Source organism: Lepus europaeus, chromosome X (assembly GCF_033115175.1).
Source record: "Lepus europaeus isolate LE1 chromosome X, mLepTim1.pri, whole genome shotgun sequence".
Lineage (NCBI taxonomy): Eukaryota > Metazoa > Chordata > Mammalia > Lagomorpha > Leporidae > Lepus > Lepus europaeus.
Window position 1 is genome coordinate 90250645 of NC_084850.1, and position 21993 is coordinate 90272637.

The following is a 21993-nucleotide window of genomic DNA, read 5'->3' on the forward strand; positions in this document are numbered from 1 at the left end:
CCTTCCCTAGAGCTGGAATAAGACATGTTCCAAGGATCCTGATTTCCTGTTTTGAGCTTTGCTTCAGTTTTATACGGCCACCGGCGCCACGGCAATCCTCTGCCTTGCGGCGCCGGCACACTGGGTTCTAGTCCCGGTTTGGGCGCCAGATTCTGTCCCAGTTGCCCCTCTTCCAGGCCAGCTCTCTGCTGTGGCCTGGGAGTGCAGTGGAGGATGGCCCAAGTCCTTGGGCCCTGTACCCGCATGGGAGACCAGGAGAAGCACCTGGCTCCTGCCTTCGGATCAGCGCGGTGCGCCGGCCGCAGCACGTCGGCCGTGGCGTCCATTGGAGGGTAAACCAGCAGCAAAGGAAGACCTTTCTCTCTGTCTCTCTCTCTCACTGTCCACTCTGCCTGTCAAAAATTAAAAAAAAAAAGTTTTATATGGCCATGTTAAAATGTCCAAACTTCCAGAATGTTTTAATGTAGGCAGTCAGAAGGAAACTAATATACAGGGATAATATTCCAAATTGACATTAATTCTTCTATACCACCTACCATTTAAATGTGCTGGGTCCTTTTTCCCCACTTTGTTGCTGAAATCATAAAACATTTATCTCCAATAGGAAACATTCTAACAAAGACAATTAAAATTTAGGTTCCATACAACAGAGTTGCTTAACCATTGCCACATTCTAGGAGCTAATGGCAATGAAATGTGGATTTCATTGCAGGTCATTGCCAGTCATGTCTGGGGCTCCAGCATCCAAATGTGCTCGTCAATGTTTTCATCTTCCAGCAGAGAAGAAGAAAGAAGCTGTAAGATTTGAAGATAAGATGGTGGTGGGTGGGGAAAAGAAGAACATTTACTGTCAGTAACATTCCCAGTGATTGTTGCTGTTATTTCTCATACCATTGTTAAATATTCCCAACAGGAATCACATCAAATATGATCTGAGAAAGACCAGATGTATACACAGGTACATAACCAACTCTCATTTCCTCTAACCTTCCTATTTAGATGGAGATATTTAAAAATGGTTATGATTTTTTGGAAGACAACAATAAAATTCTCATTGACAATGGCTTACCTATTTTGAAAGATGAATCAAAAAATTCACTTTTAAATGTGAATCAAGCAAGTGGAAATGACGGGTAAGCAATTTTGTGGGTAGTGTATCGGCAATGTAATATAATATGGACTGTAGCTATGTTAAATCATGGTAAATATCATATTTCAAGTGAGCAAATAATGTTTTCCTTCAATTACAAAAATAATGCTAGTGATGCTCTATCTATATATTTTGCACTTGTGTTTATTTCTTAAAGGTGGTAATAGTATTGCCATCCATTTTTTACAGTGCCCCTTATGATCATTAAAACACTGTTGCAAACTAGTTTGATCTGTATTTGGGGCTACAGAACACGGCAACGACAACTGACCCATTAGAAATGTACACAATACTACAACTATTGAAGAAATACGATTCTGAAAAATAGCTTACTTAATATAAAATGATGTATAAGGTCAATACTTTTATCAGCAACAGACCATTAAAATTATAGTGGAAAAATTTCATTCACAAGAACAACAAAAATTAAAGTAGCAAATTATGTAAGAAATACAAATAACAATATTTGGCAAAAGAATTAGTCTGCAAATTTGAGATTTTTCTGTTTGTGTTTAAGAAAATAGCAAAACAAACAGAAATATCATTTTTATATGCATTTTGTAGATGTTAGGTATCTGGGTGTCAGTGAATTAAGATTATATTGTTAGGCTGGCGCTGCCGCTCACTAGGCTAATCTTCCACCTGTGGCGCCAGCACCCCGGGTTCTAGTCCCAGTTGGGGCGCCGGATTCTGTCCCGGTTGCTCCTGTTTCAGTCCAGCTCTCTGCTGTGGCCTGGAAAGGCAGTGGAGGATGGCCCAGGTGCTTGGGCCCTGCACCCGCATGGGAGACCAGGAGGAAGCACCTGGCTCCTGGCTTCGGATCGACACTGCGCGCCGACCACAGCACGCCAGCCGTAGCGGCCATTTGGGGGGGTGAACCAACGGAAAAAGGAAGATCTTTCTCTCTGACTCTCTCTCTCACTCTTTAACTCTGCCTGTCAAAAAATACATAAATAAATAAATAAAAAGATTATATCGTTAGACATCTAGGTCTACGTGATGCCTATTTGGATAGAAAGAAATAGCAAAAGAGGCTCATTAATTGTGATGGAGGAGGAGGAGGACAGGCACACGATTGCTGAAGGAGATGCCTTCCAATGGAAGATAATTTAGGAGGCAGAATAGCATGAAATGTCTTTGGGGTATTCAATTGAAACCTAGGGGGCTAGAATATTTTAGAAGAGATAACATGTTAGAGGGGAAAGTCATTAGAGTTGTGAGTGGGGATATCTGAAAGCCTTTGTTATCAAAAGAAGAAACAAGCCATTGAGTTATGCATGGGAACTTAAGTGTTGAAGTAACAAGAAAATGGAAAGGACATATTTCTGGAGAAGAAAATGTGAATGTAGAACACTAGTTCTTGCATTAAATTTTTGCACATGTAATGTCTGCTAAAGCCAAGAGCAAGAAAACCATCCATCTGAATGCTGACAGAGAAAAGAGGCATACATCTACTCCCGTAAGTGCATCCATCAAGTGAACCAGAGGTGCAGAATGTTAATAGTAGGCACATATGAAAAATAGAAGTCACCAGGAAAGCTCTCCTATTGAGATCAAAGAGAAAGAAGTTAGTGGACCTCAGACTTTATAGCATCAAGAATGTTATAATTGTAGTAAATGCTATGTGAACATTTGCACATGGAACATTAGAAGCTAAATTAACAATGTGACTTTCAGGGAAGCTGTACAATCACAGACATTTAACAGTCTTCTAAAATGTCAACTCAGAAAGAATACAGATAAATATTGTTCTCTATTGAACCTAATTATCCTATTTAAACAAATATTTAATCCTATGAGAAAATTAACCTCCACTGTGTCTGTACACTACCTCAGTGGAAATTTTAAGCTGTAGTTTAATGTTTTCATCATTCTTTGCAGAGACCTGACAGAAGTTTATATAAATTAGTATATAATTTGTGAAACATCCAGGAATCCTCCTTCATATGAAAATCAAATAGTTGCCTCATTCTGCTTCTTTCCTAATAAAAATTGAGAAGCCAGAATTTAGTGCCTAAACTACAGAATTGAAACTTGGATATGAGTGCTGACATTGATGATGGTACCATTACATTTCTGTGTAACGTGCTACATTATACTCAGCTTCTCTAAAAGTACTCCAAAGTCTTCATGGAAAAATGATATTAAAAGACATGTCTATTTTGGTACAAAATTTTTGGATCATTACAATTTTTTTCATAATATGCAAGTTCCATGAATTTTTGAAGCCTCTTTATATACAATTTTATGGATATATGCTTAATGTATCATAGGTATAAAGTTCAACAATTTGTGATGAATTTACTGAGTTGAAATATCATCACTGTACTCTCATATTAGAACACTTTCATCAGCCTCATAAGATACCTCATGATTATCTGTTAATCTGGTTTCTGTCTCTATCAACTGGACTAGTCTGGATATTTTGTATGTAACCATATAATAAGTGGTCTTTTGCATCTGGCTTATTTCATTTAAAATAGTGTTTTTTAAGGTTCATCCATGTTATATTATGGATCAATTTTTAATTCCATATAATATTTCATCATTTATTCATTCATCAGTTAATGCATTGACACACTTTCCAATTTTTTGCTATTATGAATAATGCTTTCCAGTTGTTTTGCTATTATGGATAATGCTCCTATGAACCTGCTCCTATGAAAATATGCTTATTTTTTTTCGTAGATACCCAAAAATTAAAATACTGGAAATCAGTAGCATTGAATGGAAATTGTGTTTAAAGAAACTGCTAAGCTCTTTCAAATTTGAATATATCATTTTATACTGATTCCCATCAGCAATGTGTGAGGTTCCTAGTTTTCCACATGGTCCCCAACACTTGACATTGTCCTTTGGGTTTCAGCTACTCTGGATGTGATAAGCCTTTTTGTTCTCTTAAATCAAGATGATGGAATGGTTGGCCTGTCAGAGTGCTTGGACATTGCAATATACAATACATAACCAAAATAGAATGAGAAGCTGTCAGCACATTATAGGCTCTTTGACCTAAATATTGTAAATCTGCTAATATTATATAACTGATTGATATGCTATGGTAGATTTAATTTGAGCTCTTGCAACATGTTGACATAATGTATTCCCATTCTATTTCTCAGAAAAAACTTTGAAGTGTCAATTCAAAATATACCTATGCGTGAAAATTTGCTGACCATTGATTGGGGTGCTGTGAAGAAAGATTGCAAAGAAACAGTGACCAAAGAATCCTTTGGACAGGAAACTAAAGATGCTTCTTTGGAATTAGTATCTTCCTCTTGGGACAATAATCTGATCTTGACTAAAATCAAATCAGACACTTCATATAAAACTATAATGAAGAGGTATACAATCTATCTTTCTCTAATTTAGGGGTTGCTACACTTGTTTTTAAGAATATGTTTCTTTTTAATCTTTTCATATTTTAGCAATACCTTAGATAAATCTGAGGAAATGCAAGGATGTATCAACAATAGTTTGTAGAGTCTTTGAATAGCACCTCTGCACTTTATTTCCTTTTTCTTTTCTGTGAAGCCCAGAAACATTATTTAGAATGGTGATGAAGAGTTAGAAGTCTAAGTATATGGATAGGGACCTCCAAATCTAGCTGAGATGCAGTTTCATTTGGTGTTATATCCAATGATTATATACTTAAATATTAAATCTACATTTATTTTAAAACCTTAACCAATGAGACATTTTAGGGGGAAATTAAATTATGATCAATACCTCCTACTGTGCTTAGCTCTGACGTACGAGTTGTGTTTCTAAGGAAACCTGGATATTGATTTTTAGGCATATATTCTAAAGTTAGAAAATAACCTGCTAGTCCAAAATGTAATACACTTGGTAAGGAAAGTGAGATGTGATTAAGGAAAGCTTTCCTTTACATGTCCAATTATAAACGTTATTATTATTTCTCATACACCAAAGATTCACTCTGTGGTGATATGCTTGATGTCTTCTCTCTGGTCATCTGAAACTGAGAGCCAAATAGAGGGAGTATAAAATCTCCCCTCCGTTTAACATCTTAAATTAGCTCTGCACATAGGGTGAAGTCTTCTGCTTGGCACAGAATTATAGAGGGGAAAAAAAGATGTCTTCACTTCCTGAAACTAGGACATTGTGTGTACTTCAGCAGAAACTCTACTAAACTGGAGCCACAAAGGCGCTATCATCAGCAAATCTCTACCCATAAAAACCCTTAGTGGCATGTGGAGGAAGGAGGTCCACCCGAGTTTCATCTTCATCAGCAGTATTTGTATCTGTCTGTTTACAAGCTTTATTGTCTTATATTTGTATTATTCCCTGCTTCTGACTCTCATTTATTACCCAACTCCAGGAAGACAGAGGTCATGTGTGGGCCATGTAGACCTTTTCACACAAAAAAACTTCCTAAGAAACACACCCCCAATGCAGCCTAGTGAGCTTCCTCAGCCTGATCCAAGACTTTAAGCGTGGACCCCCAGACTTGTGACAAATGGAACTAATCTAGGCAATTAAAGAGTCTTCATCTTTCAGGGCATTGGACCCCCCACAATATTTAACCTGATCCTGCCTACTGTTGACCGAGATGATTGTTCAGGGTAGCTTTAACAGTAAATGTTGAGTAGTTCAATAATAATTTAGTACTGTTTTAGGCTTTTGAAATTAGATTAAATAAATTGACAATAATACCACAAATGGTCCTCCAACTACCTGATTTTCCCAACTAAGAAATTAAATAAAGTCAAGGATGCACAACAGAATGAAGTCTAATTACAGAATTATTTTGCTCACTGACAGCGTATGTCCATTCCCTCAAGTCTATGACTCTAATCTGTTGATGAAATTCAGACTGAGGATTTGTTTACTTGGAAAAATATGGTCATTTCAAAGTCTACATTGGGAATAGTATAGAACATCATAGATGGCAATATTGTTGAGGTCGTTTGTAGTGCCTTGCATCTCACTTCTTCTATTGGGGACAGTGAAATGATTTCTCATCTTTACCAAGAACTACAATGGCAAAAAGGCATCCTGTGGACTGAGAGCTTCCCTGGGCTGAAGAGTATTTCCTATTCAGAATTCTTAAGGAATAGACTAATGTGTTTTTTTTTTTCATCCATGCTGCTTTTCTGGGCCTCTTCAAGTTGAAAACTCTGGTATGTTACTTGGAAGTGGACACTCTGGCTGAATTATAACCACTAAATTATGTACTTAAATCTTCCAAATAGCAGTTGGCTTTAGAGTTTGGAAGTGAAATATCTGTAACTGGAAAATGTCATATGGTTTGTGGTTTCTTGGTCGAAAACCTGCCATAATCTGTGAAATTTATTATACTTGTGGTATTTTCTCAAAGATTGTATCCTGGCAGTTAAGTCACCATTTTTCCATTCACCTTCATCCTGCTTGGCAGCAGAACTTGTTGATTCCCCATGCCTCTATTTTTCATTTAAGGAATGAAACACGCATGCAGAGTATTGAAGCCAATGTGATAAAGCTGAAGTCATTGCTATCTAGGAAAAAAATGAATGACAATTCTGAGCATGCCAATAAGGTAAACCTACCAAATCATCTTTGATAATTTACCACATTGACATGGATTATTCCAAAAGGAAGAATGGTATATAACAACTGACATTGATGATATTAGACCTGAGAATGAAGAGTACTTGAATTCTAACCTTGACTTTTTCACCAGTGTATTGTATATAGTGTTTATGTCTTAGTTTTCTAAACTGAAACATAAAAAAGTTATTATATATTTTTCCATAGTAGCATCAAAATTAACTTTTTATCATCTGTTTATTATTCCTTATTCTAATCACTTAAAAGTAGTCATGAAAGTAGCCCTTCGTGGGGAGAAGGGAGTGGGAGATGGGAGGGTTGCGGGTGGGAGGGAAGTTATGGGGGGGGGAAAGCCATTGTAATCCATAAGCTGTACTTTGGAAATTTATATTCATTAAATAAAAGTAAAAAAAAAAAGAAAGTAGCCCTTCATGTAAAATTGTGATGCTTTCATAACAGTGCTTCATGTATCCAAAGTTCCTCTTCCTGTCACATTATCCCTCACTAGTGCATAAAAGTCATTTCTCCCTGGTAAGTAGATGTTAAGTTATTGTATTTAGAGGATTGTGTTTACAAATTGTCTTTATTTTTTAGCTAGTCAATTTTGAACTCCCTACTTTGATGACAAACAGAACCAAAATTTTAGTCAATAAGGATTCCATTGCAAAAAACAGATGTAAGATCCATATCTCTGAACTTTGTTGCTTTTTGGACACCACTCAGATGTAAGGCCCTGTATTATACCTTTACTCATGAAGGGTTCCATGTTAGTAGGAAGACTTTTCAGTTAGGTGAATATAGGATGACTTAAGGCACGCCATATCTATCCTTCCACTCCTTTACATTTTTTCTCCTTTGCCTTGATATTGACCAATTATAGAGATGTGCAGCATAAATTAGCAAGATTTTTCAATACTTCATTATTTTAGTGGTTATGCAAGATACATCAAAAGCCTACTCAGTGAGGCAGAAGTACATCAGAGACCTGCTCAGCAATGTAGAAATTCTTTGTTCACACATTGCAAATGGATACTGATAAAAATAGTTGCCAAGTTTATTCTAAATAAATTGTTGCTCTTCTTGGCAGTTATTTCTTTATAAATTATACAAAGAGAAAGAGTATTCTATCTCTGTCTATATTATCACAAACTGGAATATATGTTCAATTCTGTGGGATTTTGCTTGACTTACCATTTTGAATAACAGGATGTGCTTGAGAACTTGCCTCTTGTGGCCTAGGAGACTGTGGAGAGTATTTAAGGGGAAGTTTTAAAGACTTTTCAGTCAGAAAAAGAATAAGTGTATTAATTATTAACATTACCACACTACCTATCTGTTCGATTTTCTTAAACATTACTTCATATTCTAAGATACTCACCCTTTATTTTATACCATGAGTCTGCGGCTATTGGTGACATTTTGGTGAAAACATCTCATAAAGGGAGAATCTGTGCATTTAAGATCTTGAGATGAATAAGTACATAAATATTTCAGTGCACTAATTTATAGACATTGCATAGGAAACCAAATTTCAGGTATACAAAGAAATCATGCATTTTGACAAGACTGTGCCAGGTCATAATTATAACTTGAAATTTTAAGAGGACCAAAAAGAATGGAGCATTAGCTTTGCAAAATTGCCTTTATTAAAATTTTCATCAGTCTTCTGTGAATAGCAAGGAAACCTAATTCCTAGTAGATAATTTCCTTTAATACTTTCTTACAGGTCTCTTTCTCTTAGCTAAGTAAGGTCTTACTGCTATTGCTATTTTGAAACAAAAAATAAAACCCTTCTACTGCTTTCCTAACTGCTTTCTCTAGCCACCAAAGATCTCCAGAGGTAACCACGTTTTGTCATTGTCCAATAAATTTGAATAGACCTGATAGACATTGATTCTTTATATTGTTTAGCCAAGATGATTTGAAAAAAAGTATTCTTTTCTTTTGCCAGACATAGTAGACTTGTTTGACGAAGTCTCATCATTCACATTCAAACACTCAGGTTAAAATCCAGTATTTACTGCACTTGCTTCTGTCTTGGTAAATAAACGTTGGTCAATATTGGTTTGAGCTAAATGACAAGTGGACCTTCATTGAATATTTGACTCTCACTTCACAATTGATTTTCTCCTTCATGTCTAAAGATCAGTTAGTAAAGAAAACTATAGCCTTTAAAAATTAAAATAAATAGAAACATTCTACCCTCATTTATGTTATTTTCTCAAGAGACAGACTTTATCCCAAAGTATTTAAATTCATTTCTAAGAACAATTGGCAGATAAAGATTCCAGTGTTTCCTTTTCCCATATAGGGAGTAAATGTAATGAACATTGAAGAAAAAGAGAAAAGTCTGCTTGAAGCCAATGGAAATAAAGGTATGAAATAATATTCGAAAAAGGATCAGAAGATTTATGTCTAGTTCCAGACCCACAGCCTGCTTTCTAAATGTCCCTGCGAAAATCATTTAACTTCTTTAGAACTGAGTTTACTCTTATGTAAACTAAGGATAATAATAACTGCCTTTCTTGCTTCATAAGTCCTTATGAATACTAAATGATCATATATATATATATATACATATATATATATATATATATATGGAAAAGGTCTGAAAACTGCTATATAAATTTAAGGGAGAATATATTATGATGTCTTATTTTAAGTCAAAAATGATGAAAAGAAAATCACTAAAGGGGTACATTGTAATGAGTTTGTGTTTTTCACATGACATCCAAAGAAGTTTTCTTTCCCCAAAGGTAGCTCCTAGGTTGGTTACTAAGTCTAGTCCTCTACAGTCAGTCTTAATTATGGTAAGTGGATCCTGTAAAGGTCTATATTTCAATGATTAGTGCTATTCTTAAATCCAAAATAGATTTTGTTGTAATTATATCACACTCTTCTCCCATAGAAGCATCAGAAACATTGAAATACTGGCTATATGAATAAAGGGTATTAGCACAGGCTGATATTAGTTTCTGAGACCAAAGACGAGAGTGCAGCTAAGAAGCCTATGCAATATAGCCAGTGTGAAGGGCTATGATACATATAGCATTTTACTTTTTACTTTATCCCATCTCCTACCACATTCAAGCATAACAAAAACACTGTCTCTCCACAGACAAGCAGGGAGTACAAAATGGAAACAACCCACTGCATTCCCTGATAGAGAAAGTGCCGATAAGTAACTTGGGAGAAAAACTTCAATATTCTAATGACCATCTCTTGGATAATCCGAAGAACCCAACGGATGTATCACCAAATTTAGGTAATCCACAAGAAGACTTTTCAAATCATATTGAAATCTTTGAGACCCAGTTATTGGTGGAAATCAGTGTAGAATACGAGCTATTACCTATTCTGTGTCTCAGCATTGTTCCCAATTTACAGAAAAGTCTCATATCAATGAGCCTTCTACCTGAATTTACTTTGGAATCTTCTCAGTCCAGCTTTCTGATGGAAAATAAACAGGGACCACAGGATCACACTATCTTTGACTGACTAGTGTGTTTCTCTCCATCTCTTAAATCTCTATCTTAAAGATATAGTTAAAATTGTTCCCTCTTATTACCAAAGCAAGATTTCACAGCAAGCTTGAAATTCAGTTCATACAAAGAATAGAGGGAATACATCAAATTTGAGGGGAATTAAGTTTTTTTCCTTTAACTTTTAAACCAGTGTTATTCCAATACTTTATTTGTGTCTAGAACAGAAGTTTGTGTTAAATACCACAAAGCATAGCTGTTTTCTAAATAATTGGCAAGTCTATATAGCTGGGTTCTGATTATAGCAAATGAGTTATATTATTCCAGGGTTACTTGAAACAGATATTTTTCTGAAAATCAATATATTTTCTTAATGCATAAAAGTTAGTACTAAAGTTTTCCTAAGATATTGCAAATATGTTGATTTTAGCTTTTCTATATAAGTCTAGTTTTATTATTTATAAAATTTTTAGCTCCTAAGGAAAACTAAATTTTCAACATAAAATTTTATTTCATATACCAGTATGTAATAATTTAGGATTTTTAATTTTTTATTATTTATTTTAAGGAATTTATTAATACATTAAATTCTCAGGGTCACATCAAATACATGATAATTACTACAACACAATTTTCATCAATTCTCCTGTTAATCTGATATAAATACAAAGAACAGATTACATATAATTCATAGATACAAGTCTAAGAATATAATGACACTTCCCCTTCCTTCCTCACTCTTTGTTCCTTTCCTTTCTTTTTCTTTTGTCCTTCCTTTCTTTTCCTTTCATCTTTCTTTATTTCAAAATTATTGTGAAAATATGATAAAATTTTAAAAGAGATCAGTTTGCACCAATTTCTACTCTTTTTTCCATCTTCTAAACTCTTCTTGTGTATTTAATTAGTTTATACTTCTTTTATTTTATATGATTCCTTATATGCTTCAATAGCCTCTCTAATGAAGTCAAATTTAAAGGAAATAATTTTGTCATTGTTTCCATCCAGTGTATTTTAAACAGAGCATATCCACTTAATTATAATGATTTATAGAATCTTTAAAAGTTTTAAGAAAGACCAGGTCTCTGTTGTTCTAGTTGAAGAGTGCTTTTACTCAACGCTTGAATTTCACCTAAAATCTTGTGCAAGAACTCCAAGAGTCACCCTGTAGCCACATTCTTTCTCAAAGCAGAAGGAAACCCGAGAACAAGTTACTCATCAGAAAGGAAGATGACCCATCCACAACCTAACATTTCTCAACTGTATCTCCCATCTCTACATTTATCTCTTAGTTGCCTCAAGTACACCCTGATTTCTACATAATTATTTTACAATTTATGCTTTGGAAGTACTGTGTTTTTCATAAGGCTGGAAAAATTAACAAATAAGCTTTTCTTGCAGAAGCTTTCAGATTTGCCAAATCAATGGTCACTGTAACACTTAAACTTTAAATCTATTTAGTAGAGGGAGTATTTTAAAACATATGTAAAATTTAGTCTCTTAGCTCTCCTCTCCTGCTCTCTGCTCTCTTCTCCTCCTCTCTTCTCTGCTCTATCTTCTCTCATCACTAGCTCCTCTCCTCTGGCTCTCTCTCATACTTTCTCTCTCTTTTCCTTCACCGCCCCTTCACTCCGGTCTGTAGGGTGTTCCCCAATAAACCCTTTCTCCTACTAGAAAAAAAAAAAACATGTAAAATTTTACATTTTCCAAATGAACATGACATTTTCTCACTAAATCTTTAAATATATGTTTGTACACATTCCTGCTATTTTATCCTTTATATATTGACATATTTTGTGCTTCTTTTGTTTTATAAAATTTCACACATGCTCCTCCAGCCTGTCCAATGAAGAGAACTTCAAAGGAAAGAAAAGATTTTGTCATTGTTTTTATTCAGTATATCTTAAAAAGAGTATGTCCACTGAAATGTGATGATTTACAGAATCTTTAAAATTCTTGAGAATAAATCCAGGCTTAATTTTACACAGAACTGAGGTTTCATATGAATGAGTGAATCTAGCATACTTTATAATTTCAGAATAATAAAAATCACTACACTGAGTGGTATTGACCATCACAGAGTAATCTGGGTTAATTGTCCTTGTTCCAGATCACTAAGTAAGTTCTAAGAATGTGGATTTTGCTTCTCTTATTCTCCAGAGTCATAATATCTTCTTCCAAGTCATGAAACTACCCAAGTGTTTTCATGAACAATTCTATCAAACAATATGTCTGAGAAAGGGTAAAATGTTCCATTGGTAAAATTCATTTATGCAGAGGCTGTGATTTCCCCCAAATTAGAAATAATAATTATTAGAAATAATGTGCTTTCTGAAATGCATAACAAAATGTATTTTGGTATTAACTTACTATTTTAAATATTAAAATATTTTAAAAGATGTATTTATTTGAAATACAGAGTTACAGAGAGAGGGAAAGAGAGAGAGAAAAAGATCCTTCCATCTACTAGTTCATTCTCCAAAGGCTGGCACCGCTGGGACTAGGCCCAGCCACAGCCGGTAGCCTGGAAGTACTTCTGGGTCTCCCACATGGGTGGCAGGGTCCCAAGACCTTGGGCCATCTTCCACTGCTTTTCTAGGTGCATTGTCAGGGAGGTATCAGAAGTGGAGCAGCCAGGGCCTGAACTGGCATTCATATGGGATGCCAGCATCACAGGCAGCTGCTTAACCTGCTGTGCTGCAATGCCAGCCTCTAAACAATTTTTCTCAACAGTATACATACTATAGGGTACAATATAACATTTCTTTCTTTTGTACTCCCAGAAGTATGTTTTAACGTATTTTAAGATTCAACAATTTTAAGTGTCATATTCTTTCATATGTAAATATTATATACATACACACAAACAAGGGCATTAATAATATAACATGGATTTCATGACAGTGATCATAAGGTGAGGATAGAATGGTATATTGCCATTTATATAGTATAATTCAGTGAAGACAATATTGATAATTACATGCCAAATAATATGACATCCACATAGTTTTTATACTACATGTGTGTATACACACACACACACACACATATATATATATATATCTTAACTTCCACATATGAGAGAAAACCTGGTATTTGTCTTTCTGCATCTGGCTTAGTTCACTTAGTGTAATGATCTCCAATTCCATCCATTTTGTTGCAAATATCGGAATTTTTATGTCAGGGTTCCTTTTTATGACTGAATAATATTCTATCATGTATGTATACCACATTTTCTTTATCTAGTCATCAGTTGATGGACTTCTACGTTGATTCTATATTTTGCTATTGTGAATTGGGCTGCTATACATGGGAGTAGTTATCTCTTTCATATGCTGTTTCATTTCATTTGGATATGTTTCCAGAACTGAGATCTACCATATGGTTGGTTCATTTCTAATTTTTGAGCAATCTTCCTATTGTTTTCCATAACAGTTGCACTAATTTGCATTAAAGTTACTGTCTATAGTCACTATTGTGCAATATAACACAACTTATTTCTCTTTTCTAACTATAACTTAATTCCCATTGACAAATCTTTCCCCATTCCCCTAGCTCACCCCACTCTCCTCTGCCTCATTCTACTCAGTTCATCCTATTCTCATTCTTTATGAGATCAACTTTTTTAAATTCCACATATGAATGAGATCATGCAGCATTTGTCTTTCTGCACCTGACTCTTTTCACTTAACAAAGTTAGCTAAAATTCCATTCATTCTGCTGCAAATGATAAGATTTCATCCTTAAAAAAAAAACTGGCCAAATAGGGACCAGCTCTGTGGAGTAGCAAGTTAAGCTGCTGTGGTGCTACCATCCAGTATGGGTGCTGATTTGAGTCCTGGCTGCTCCACTTCCAGTCCTGCTCCTTGTTAATGAACATGGGAAACGGAAGAAGATGGCATAAGTCCCTAGGCCCCTCTGCCCAGGTGGGACTCCTGGATGAAGCTCCTGGCTCCTTGCTTCAGCCTAGCACAGTCCCAGCCTTTGCGGCCATTTGGGGAGTGAACCACTAGATGGAGGATCTCTCTCTTTCTGTATCTCTCCCTCTATAGCTCTGCATTTCAAATAAAATAAACAAATCTTTTTTTAAAAAATGGCACAATAATATTAAATTTAATATGTAACATCTTTATTCATTGATGGATACTTAGGTTATTACATTTCTTGGCTATTATGAATAATGCTGCATGGGAAATTATTTTTTTGTTTTTCAAAGATGACCCTTGATCAATGATTAACTTAAACTATTTTCATAAAAAAAACCCAACTTGGTGTTAAAATGGAAATTGCATAGAAAATTAATCAATTTTTTAAAAAATATTATGTAGGATCTCTGTCCTTAATGTGCTGTACATTGTGATTTAATGCTATAGCTAGTACTCCAACAGTATTTTTCACTTTGTGTTGCTATGTGAGGGCAAACTGTTGAAATCTTTACTTAATATATACTAAACTGATCTTCTGTATATAAAGAGAATTGAAAATGAATCTTGATGTGAATGGAAGGGGAGAGGGAGCGGGAAAGGGGAGGGTTGCAGGTGGGAGGGAAGTTATGGGGGGAAAGCCATTGTAATCCATAAGCTGTACTTTGGAAATTTATATTCATTAAATAAAAGTTTAAAAAAACCTATTTTCATACATACATTAGATATGCTAATTTATGAGTAGAACAAATCTTTTTTTCTTTAATTTATCTTAAGGATATTAGTGGTCATATATATGTAAGTATCTCAAAAAGTTATGGAAAATGGAATTAAAAGATAAACTCACTTTCATGCAAAAAACCTTGGAAATCCATGAATAGTTTTTTCATAATATGCATTTCCATGAACTTTATGAATACTTCGTTTGTATGTCATATTTGGAAAAATTACAGAATAAGCACAGATGTGAAAAAAAAGGATATGTTTTTATCTAATAGCAAATCTTCAACACTAAGTAACACTTATTCAAATAGGCAGAATTTTTATATCTTACAGAAGTATTTTCTGACAAAAGAATGCACTTACATATGTAGCTGTCTTATTACCCATATGTTTTGTCTAGCTACTTTGACTGCAGGAAAGCCAGGGTTTCCTAGCGTATATGTTTTTTTCTTTAATCCTCAAGTAAGAGATTTAATGGGTAGTATATATTTAATGAAATATTTTTAAGGATCTGAGTTAACAACTGCATTATATTTTTTTTTCTTTTTTTTTTTTCTTTTTTTTTAATTAAACTTTTATTTAATGAATATAAATTTCCAAAGTATAGCTTATGGGTTACAATGGCTTCCCCCCTCCCATAACTTCCCTCCCGCCCGCTACCCTCCCCTTTCCCGCTCCCTTTCCCCTTCCATTCATGTAAAGATTCATTTTCAATTCTCTTTGTATACAGAAGATCAGTTTAGTATATATTAGGTAAAGATTTCAACTTTTTGCCCATATAGCAACATCAAGTGAAAAAACTACCATTGGATTACTAATTATAGCATTAAATAGCAATGTACAGCACATTAAAGACAGAGATCCTACATAATTTTTTTTTCAAATTAATTAATTTTCTATGCCATTTCCATTTTAACACCAGGTTGTTTTTTTTTTTTTTTTCATTTCCAATTCTCTTTATATACAGAAGATCACTTCAGTATATAATTAGCAAAGACCTCATCAGTCTGCGCCCACACAGAAACGCAAAGTATAAAAATACCGTTTCAGTACCAGTCATAGCATCACTTGGCTTTAGACGACACATTAGGGACAGATCCCACATGGGGTGTAAGTACACAGTGACTCCTGTTGCTGATTTAACAATTTGACACTCCTGTTCATGGCGTCAGTAATCTCCCTAGGCTCTAGTCATGAGTTGCCAGGGCTATGGAAGCCTTTAGAGTTTGCTGACTTTGATCTTATTCCGATAGGGTCATAGTCAAAGTGGAGGTTCTCTCCTCCCTTCGGAGAAGGGTACCTCCTTCTTTGATGGCCCCGTTCTTTCCACTGGGATCTCACTCACAGAGATCATTCATTTAGGTCTTTTTTTTTTTTCCATGCCTGCTATACTCTCATGGGCTCTTCAGCCAGATCTGAATGCCTTGAGGGCTGATTCTGAGGCCAGAGTGTTGTTTAGGACATCTGCCATCCTATGAGTCTGCTGTGTATCCCACTTCCCATGTTGGATCTTTCTCTCCCTTTTTGATTCTATCAGTTAGTATTAGCAGATACTTGTCTTGTTTGTGTGATCTCTTTGAGTCTTAGACCTATCAGAGCTATCAATTGTGAGCTGAAATTGGTCACTTGGACTAGTGCGATGGCATTGGTACATGCCATCTTGATGGAATTGTGTTGGAATCCCCTGGCACGTTTCTAACTCCACCATTTGCGGCCAGTCCGATTGAGCATGTTCCAAATTGTTCATCTCCTCCCTCTCTTTTTCCACTCTTAGATTTAACAGGGATCACTTTTCAGTTAAAATTTAAACACCTAAGAATAATTGTGTGTTAATTACTGAGTTCAACCAATAGTACTAGAACAACAACAATAACAACAAATACTAAAATGGATAAAGTATTACATTGTACATCTAAAGTCAGGACAGGAGCTGATCAGTTCATTGTTGCTTATAGTGTCCATTTCACTTAACAGGTTTCCCCTTTGGCACTCAGTTGTCACCGATCAGGGAAAACAAATGATATTTTTCTCTTTGGGACTGGCTTAATTCACTCAGCATGATGTTTTCCAGATTGCTCCATCTTGTTGCAAATGACTGGGTTTCGTTGTTTCTTACTGCTGTATAGTATTCTATGGAGTACATGTCCCATAATTTCTTTATCCAGTCTACTGTTGATGGGCATTTGGGTTGGTTCCAGGTCTTAGCTATTGTGAATTGAGCTGCAATAAACATTAATGTGCAGATGGCTTTTTTATTAGCCAAATTAATTTCCTTTGGGTAAATTCCAAGGAGTGGGATGGCTGGGTTGTATGGTAGGGTTATGTTCAGGTTTCTGAGGAATCTCCAGACAGACTTCCATAGTGGCTTAACCAGTTTGCATTCCCACCAACAGTGGGTTAGTGTCCCTTTTTCCCCACATCCTCTCCAGCATCTGTTGTTGGTAGATTTCTGAATGTGAGCCATTCTCACCGGGGTGAGGTGGAACCTCATTGTGGTTTTGATTTGCATTTCTCTGATTGCTAGTGATCTTGAACATTTTTTCATGTGTCTGTTGGCCATTTGTATTTCCTCTTTCGAAAAATGTCTATTGAGGTCCTTGGCCCATCTCTTTAGTGGGTTGTTTGTTTTGTTGTTGTGGATTTTCTTGATTTCTTTGTAGATTCTGGTTATCAATCCTTTATCTGTAGTATAGTTTGCGAATATTTTTTCCCATTCTGTTGGTTGCCTCTTCACTTTCCTGACTGTTTCTTTTGAAGTACAGAAACTTCTCAATTTGATGCAATCCCAAATGTTAATTTTGGTTTTGACTGCCTGTGCTGTTGGAGTATTTTCCAGGAAGTCTTTGCCTGTGCCTATATCTTGCAGGGTTTCTCCAATGCTCTCTAATAATTTGATGGTTTCGGGTCGTAGATTTAAGTCTTTAATCCATGTTGAGTGGATTTTTGTGTAAGGTGATAGGTATGGGTCTTGCTTCAAGCTTCTGCACGTGGAAATCCAATTTTCCCAGCACCATTTATTGAATAGACTGTCCTTATTCCAGGGATTAGATTTGGATCTTTGGTCAAATATAAGTTGGCTGTAGATGTTTGGATTGATTTCTGGTGTTTCTATTCTGTTCCATTGGTCTATCCATCTGTTTCTGTACCAGTACCATGCTGTTTTGATAACAACTGCCCTGTAGTATGTCCTGAAATCAGGTATTGTGATGCCTCCGGCTTTGTTTTTGTTGTACAGGATTGCTTTGGCTATTCGAGGTCTTCTGTGTCTCCATATGAATTTCAGCATCGTTTTTTCTAGGTGTGAGAAGAAGGTCTTCGGGATCTTAATGGGTATTGCATTGAATGTATAAATTGCTTTTGGGAGAATAGACATTTTGATGATATTGATTCTTCCAATCCATGAGCATGGAAGATTTCTCCATTTTTTGGTATCCTCTTCTATTTCTTTCTTTAAGGTTTTGTAGTTTTCATCGTAGAGATCTTTAACGTCTTTGGTTAAGTTTATTCCAAGATATTTGATTGTTTTTGTAGCTATTGTGAATGGGATTGATTTTAGAAGTTCTTCCTCAGCCGTGGCATTGCCTGTGTATACAAAGGCTGTTGATTTTTGTGGATTGATTTTATATCCTGCTACTTTGCCAAACTCTTCGATGAGTTCCAGCAGTCTCTTAGTAGAGTTCTTTGGGTCCCCTAAATAAAGAATCATATCATCTGCAAAGAGGGATAGTTTGAGTTCGTCCTTCCCGATTTGTATCCCTTTAATTTCTTTTTCTTGCCTAATAGCTCTGGCCAAAACTTCCAGAACTATATTGAATAGCAGTGGTGAGAGAGGGCATCCCTGTCTGGTACCAGATTTCAGTGGAAATGCTTCCAACTTTTCCCCATTCAATAGGATGTTGGCCGTGGGTTTTTCATATATTGCTTTGATTGTATTGAGGAATGTTCCTTCCATACCCAGTTTGCTTAGAGTTTTCATCATGAAAGGGTGTTGTATTTTATCAAATGCTTTCTCTGCGTCTATTGAGAGAATCATATGGTTTTTCTTCTGCAGTCTGTTAATGTAGTGTATTACGTTGATTGTTTTGCGAATGTTGAACCATCCCTGCATACCAGGGATGAATCCCACTTGGTCTGGGTGGATGATCTTTCTGATGTGTTGTTGCATTCTATTGGCCAGAATTTTATTGAGTATTTTTGCATCTATGTTCATCAGGGATATTGGTCTGTAATTCTCTTTCAATGTTGCATCTTTTTCCGGCTTAGGAATTAAGGTGATGGTGGCTTCATAGAAGGAATTTGGGAGGATTCCCTCTTTTTTGATTGCTCTGAATAGTTTGAGAAGAATTGGAGTTAGTTCTTCTCTAAATGCCTGGTAGAACTCAGCAGTGAATCCATCTGGCCCTGGGCTTTTCTTTGTTGGGAGGGCCTTTATTACTGTTTCAATTTCTGTGTCAGTTATTGGTCTGTTTAGGTTTTCTATGTCTTCCTGGCTCAATTTAGGGAGGTTGTATGTGTCCAAGAATCTGTCCATTTCTGATAGATTTCCCTGTTTGCTGGCATACAAGTCCTTGTAGTAATTTCTGATGATTCTTTTTATTTCTGTGGCGTCTGTTGTTACGTTTCCCATTTCATCTCTGATCCTATTGATTTGGGTCTTTTCTCTTCTTTTTTTAGTTAGTTGGGCCAATGGGGTGTCAATTTTGTTTATTTTTTCAAAAAACCAGCTCCTCGTTTGGCTGATTTTTTGTAATGTTTTTTTGGATTCAATCCTGTTGATTTCTTCTCTGATTTTAATTATTTCTCTTCTCCTACTGGGTTTGGGTTTGGCTTGCTGCAGATTTTCTAGATCCTTGAGATGACTTGAAAGCTCATCTATTTGGTGCCTTTCCAATTTCTTGATGTAGGCACCTATTGATATAAACTTTCCTCTTAACACTGCTTTTGTTGTATCCCATAGGTTTTGGTATGTTGTGCTGTTATCCTCATTTACTTCCAGAAAATTTTTGATTTCTCTTTTAATTTCTTCTATGACCCATTGTTCATTCAGGAGCATGTTGTTCAATCTCCATGTGTTTGCACGTGCTCTAGGGATTCCTGAGTTGCCAATTTCCAATTTCATTCCTTTGTGGTCTGAGAAGCTGCATGGTATGATTCTAATTCTTTTGAATTTGCTGAGACTTGCTTTATGGCCTAGTATGTGGTCAATCCTAGAGAGGGTTCCATGTACTGCTGAGAAGAATGTAAAGTCCTTAGATGTAGGATGAAATGTTCTGTAGATATCTGTTAGATCCATTTGGGCTATAGTGTCATTTAAATCTACTGTCTCCTTGTTGATCTTCTGTCCTGTTGATCTGTCTATCTCTGAGAGTGGAGTATTGAAGTCCCCCAGTACTATTGTATTGGGGTCTAAGTCTCCCTTTAAGTCCCTTAACAAGTCTTTTAAATAAGCTGGTGCCCTATGATTAGGTGCATATATGTTGATAATCGTTATATCTTCCTGTTGAATGGATCCCTTAATCATTATATAGTGCCCCTCTTTGTCTCTCCTAACAGTTTTTGTGGTAAAGTTTATGTTGTCCGATATTAAGATGGCTACGCCCGCTCTCTTTTCATTTCTGTTGGCGTGGTATATCTTTTTCCAGCCTTTCACTCTCAGCTTGTATGGATCATTGTTGGATAGATGGGTTTCTTGTAAGCAGCAAAAGGATGGGTTTTGTTCCTTAACCCAGTCAGCCAATCGGTGTCTTTTAACTGGACAGTTCAAGCCATTAACATTCAATGTGACTATTGAGAAGGAGTAACTTTGCCCTGCCATTTGCCAAAGATATTTTCTAATATCTGGTTTGAGATTCCTGTGATCTTTTGCTGTGAGGTTTCCTTCCTTTAACTTCTTTCATATTGGTGACCGTGTTTCTGTGTTTCTGTATGTAACACATCTTTAAGCATCTTTTGCAGGGCTGGACGAGTGGCGACAAATTCTTTCAATTTCTGTTTGCTGTGAAAGGTCTTAATTTCACCTTCATTCACAAATGAGAGCTTTGCAGGATATAATATTCTGGGCTGGCAGTTTTTCTCTCTTAGTACCTGGGCTATATCCCGCCATTCTCTCCTGGCTTGTAGGGTTTCTGATGAGAAATCAGCTGTAAGTCTAATTGGAGATCCTCTGAGAGTAATCTGGCGTTTCTCTCTTGCACATTTTAGGATCTTTTCTTTGTGTTTCACTGTGGTGAGTTTGATTACGACGTGTCGTGGTGAGGATCTCTTTTGATCATGTTTATTAGGGGTTCTCTGAGCTTCCTGTACTAGGATGTCTCTGTCCTTCTCCAAACTTGGGAAATTTTCTGCTAGTATCTCACTAAAAAGGCCTTCTAATCCTTTCTCCCTTTCCATGCCTTCAGGAACTCCTAGAACCCGAATGTTAGGTTTTTTAATAGTATCCTGTAGGTTCCTGACAGTATTTTTTAGATTTCTGATTTCTTCTTCTTTTCTTTGATTTGACTGTTTCCTTTCCTGTTCTCTGTCTTCTAATTCCGATATTCTCTCTTCTGCTTCACCCATTCTGTTTTTAAGGCTCTCTAATGTGTTTGCCATTTGATCTATTGTGTTCTTCATTTCATTGTGGTTTTTTGTCAGTATCGCGAATTCCTGCTCCATTAGTTTTTTCATTTCATTTTGATTCCTCCTTAATATTTCATTTTCACGGGAGAGATTTTCTATCTTGTCCATTAAGGATTTCTGTAGTTCAAGAATTTGTTTTTGAGAACTTCTTAATGTTCTTATCATAAATTTTTTGAAATCTGTATCTTTCATTTCTTCTATCTCATAATCTTCATAATCTTGCATTGGCGTGTCTTGTTCACTTGGGGGCGTCATAGTGCCTTCCCTGTCCTTGGTACCTCCGCTTCTATGTTTCTTGCTTGGCATGTTAGAGATAATTTGTGGTGTTTTTGTTTTTGTTTTTTTCTCTCGTTATACTATGCCTCTAAGTGAGCTGTCTGCTTTGTTGGAGCCTTAGGGGCTGTGATGGGTGTGGCCAGAGAGCTATGCTTGTTTCTTCAGGTTTAAGGCTGTGTAAAGAGCAACTCTCCCAGATTTCTCACTCACTTGCTCCTTGCTGGCTCGCTCTCTCTCTCTCTCTTTTTTTTTTTTTTTGACTCAGTTGGGAGTGGGG

At 36.0% G+C, this 21993-nt stretch overlaps 1 protein-coding gene across 1 annotated transcript in view; it reads left to right on the plus strand.

Annotated features, from left to right (window-relative positions):
• The window catches only part of LOC133752745 (heat shock factor protein 3-like), a 79607-nt gene extending 69412 nt beyond the window's left edge, over nucleotides 1-10195 (plus strand). Inside the window, exons 7-11 of the mRNA XM_062183092.1 lie at nucleotides 1000-1133; nucleotides 4270-4491; nucleotides 6587-6686; nucleotides 9009-9072; nucleotides 9816-10195. Of these exons, the coding sequence (XP_062039076.1) occupies nucleotides 1000-1133; nucleotides 4270-4491; nucleotides 6587-6686; nucleotides 9009-9072; nucleotides 9816-10195 (900 nt within the window). The remainder of the gene's footprint in view (nucleotides 1-999; nucleotides 1134-4269; nucleotides 4492-6586; nucleotides 6687-9008; nucleotides 9073-9815) is intronic.
• The last annotated feature ends 11798 nt before the right edge of the window (nucleotides 10196-21993 follow it).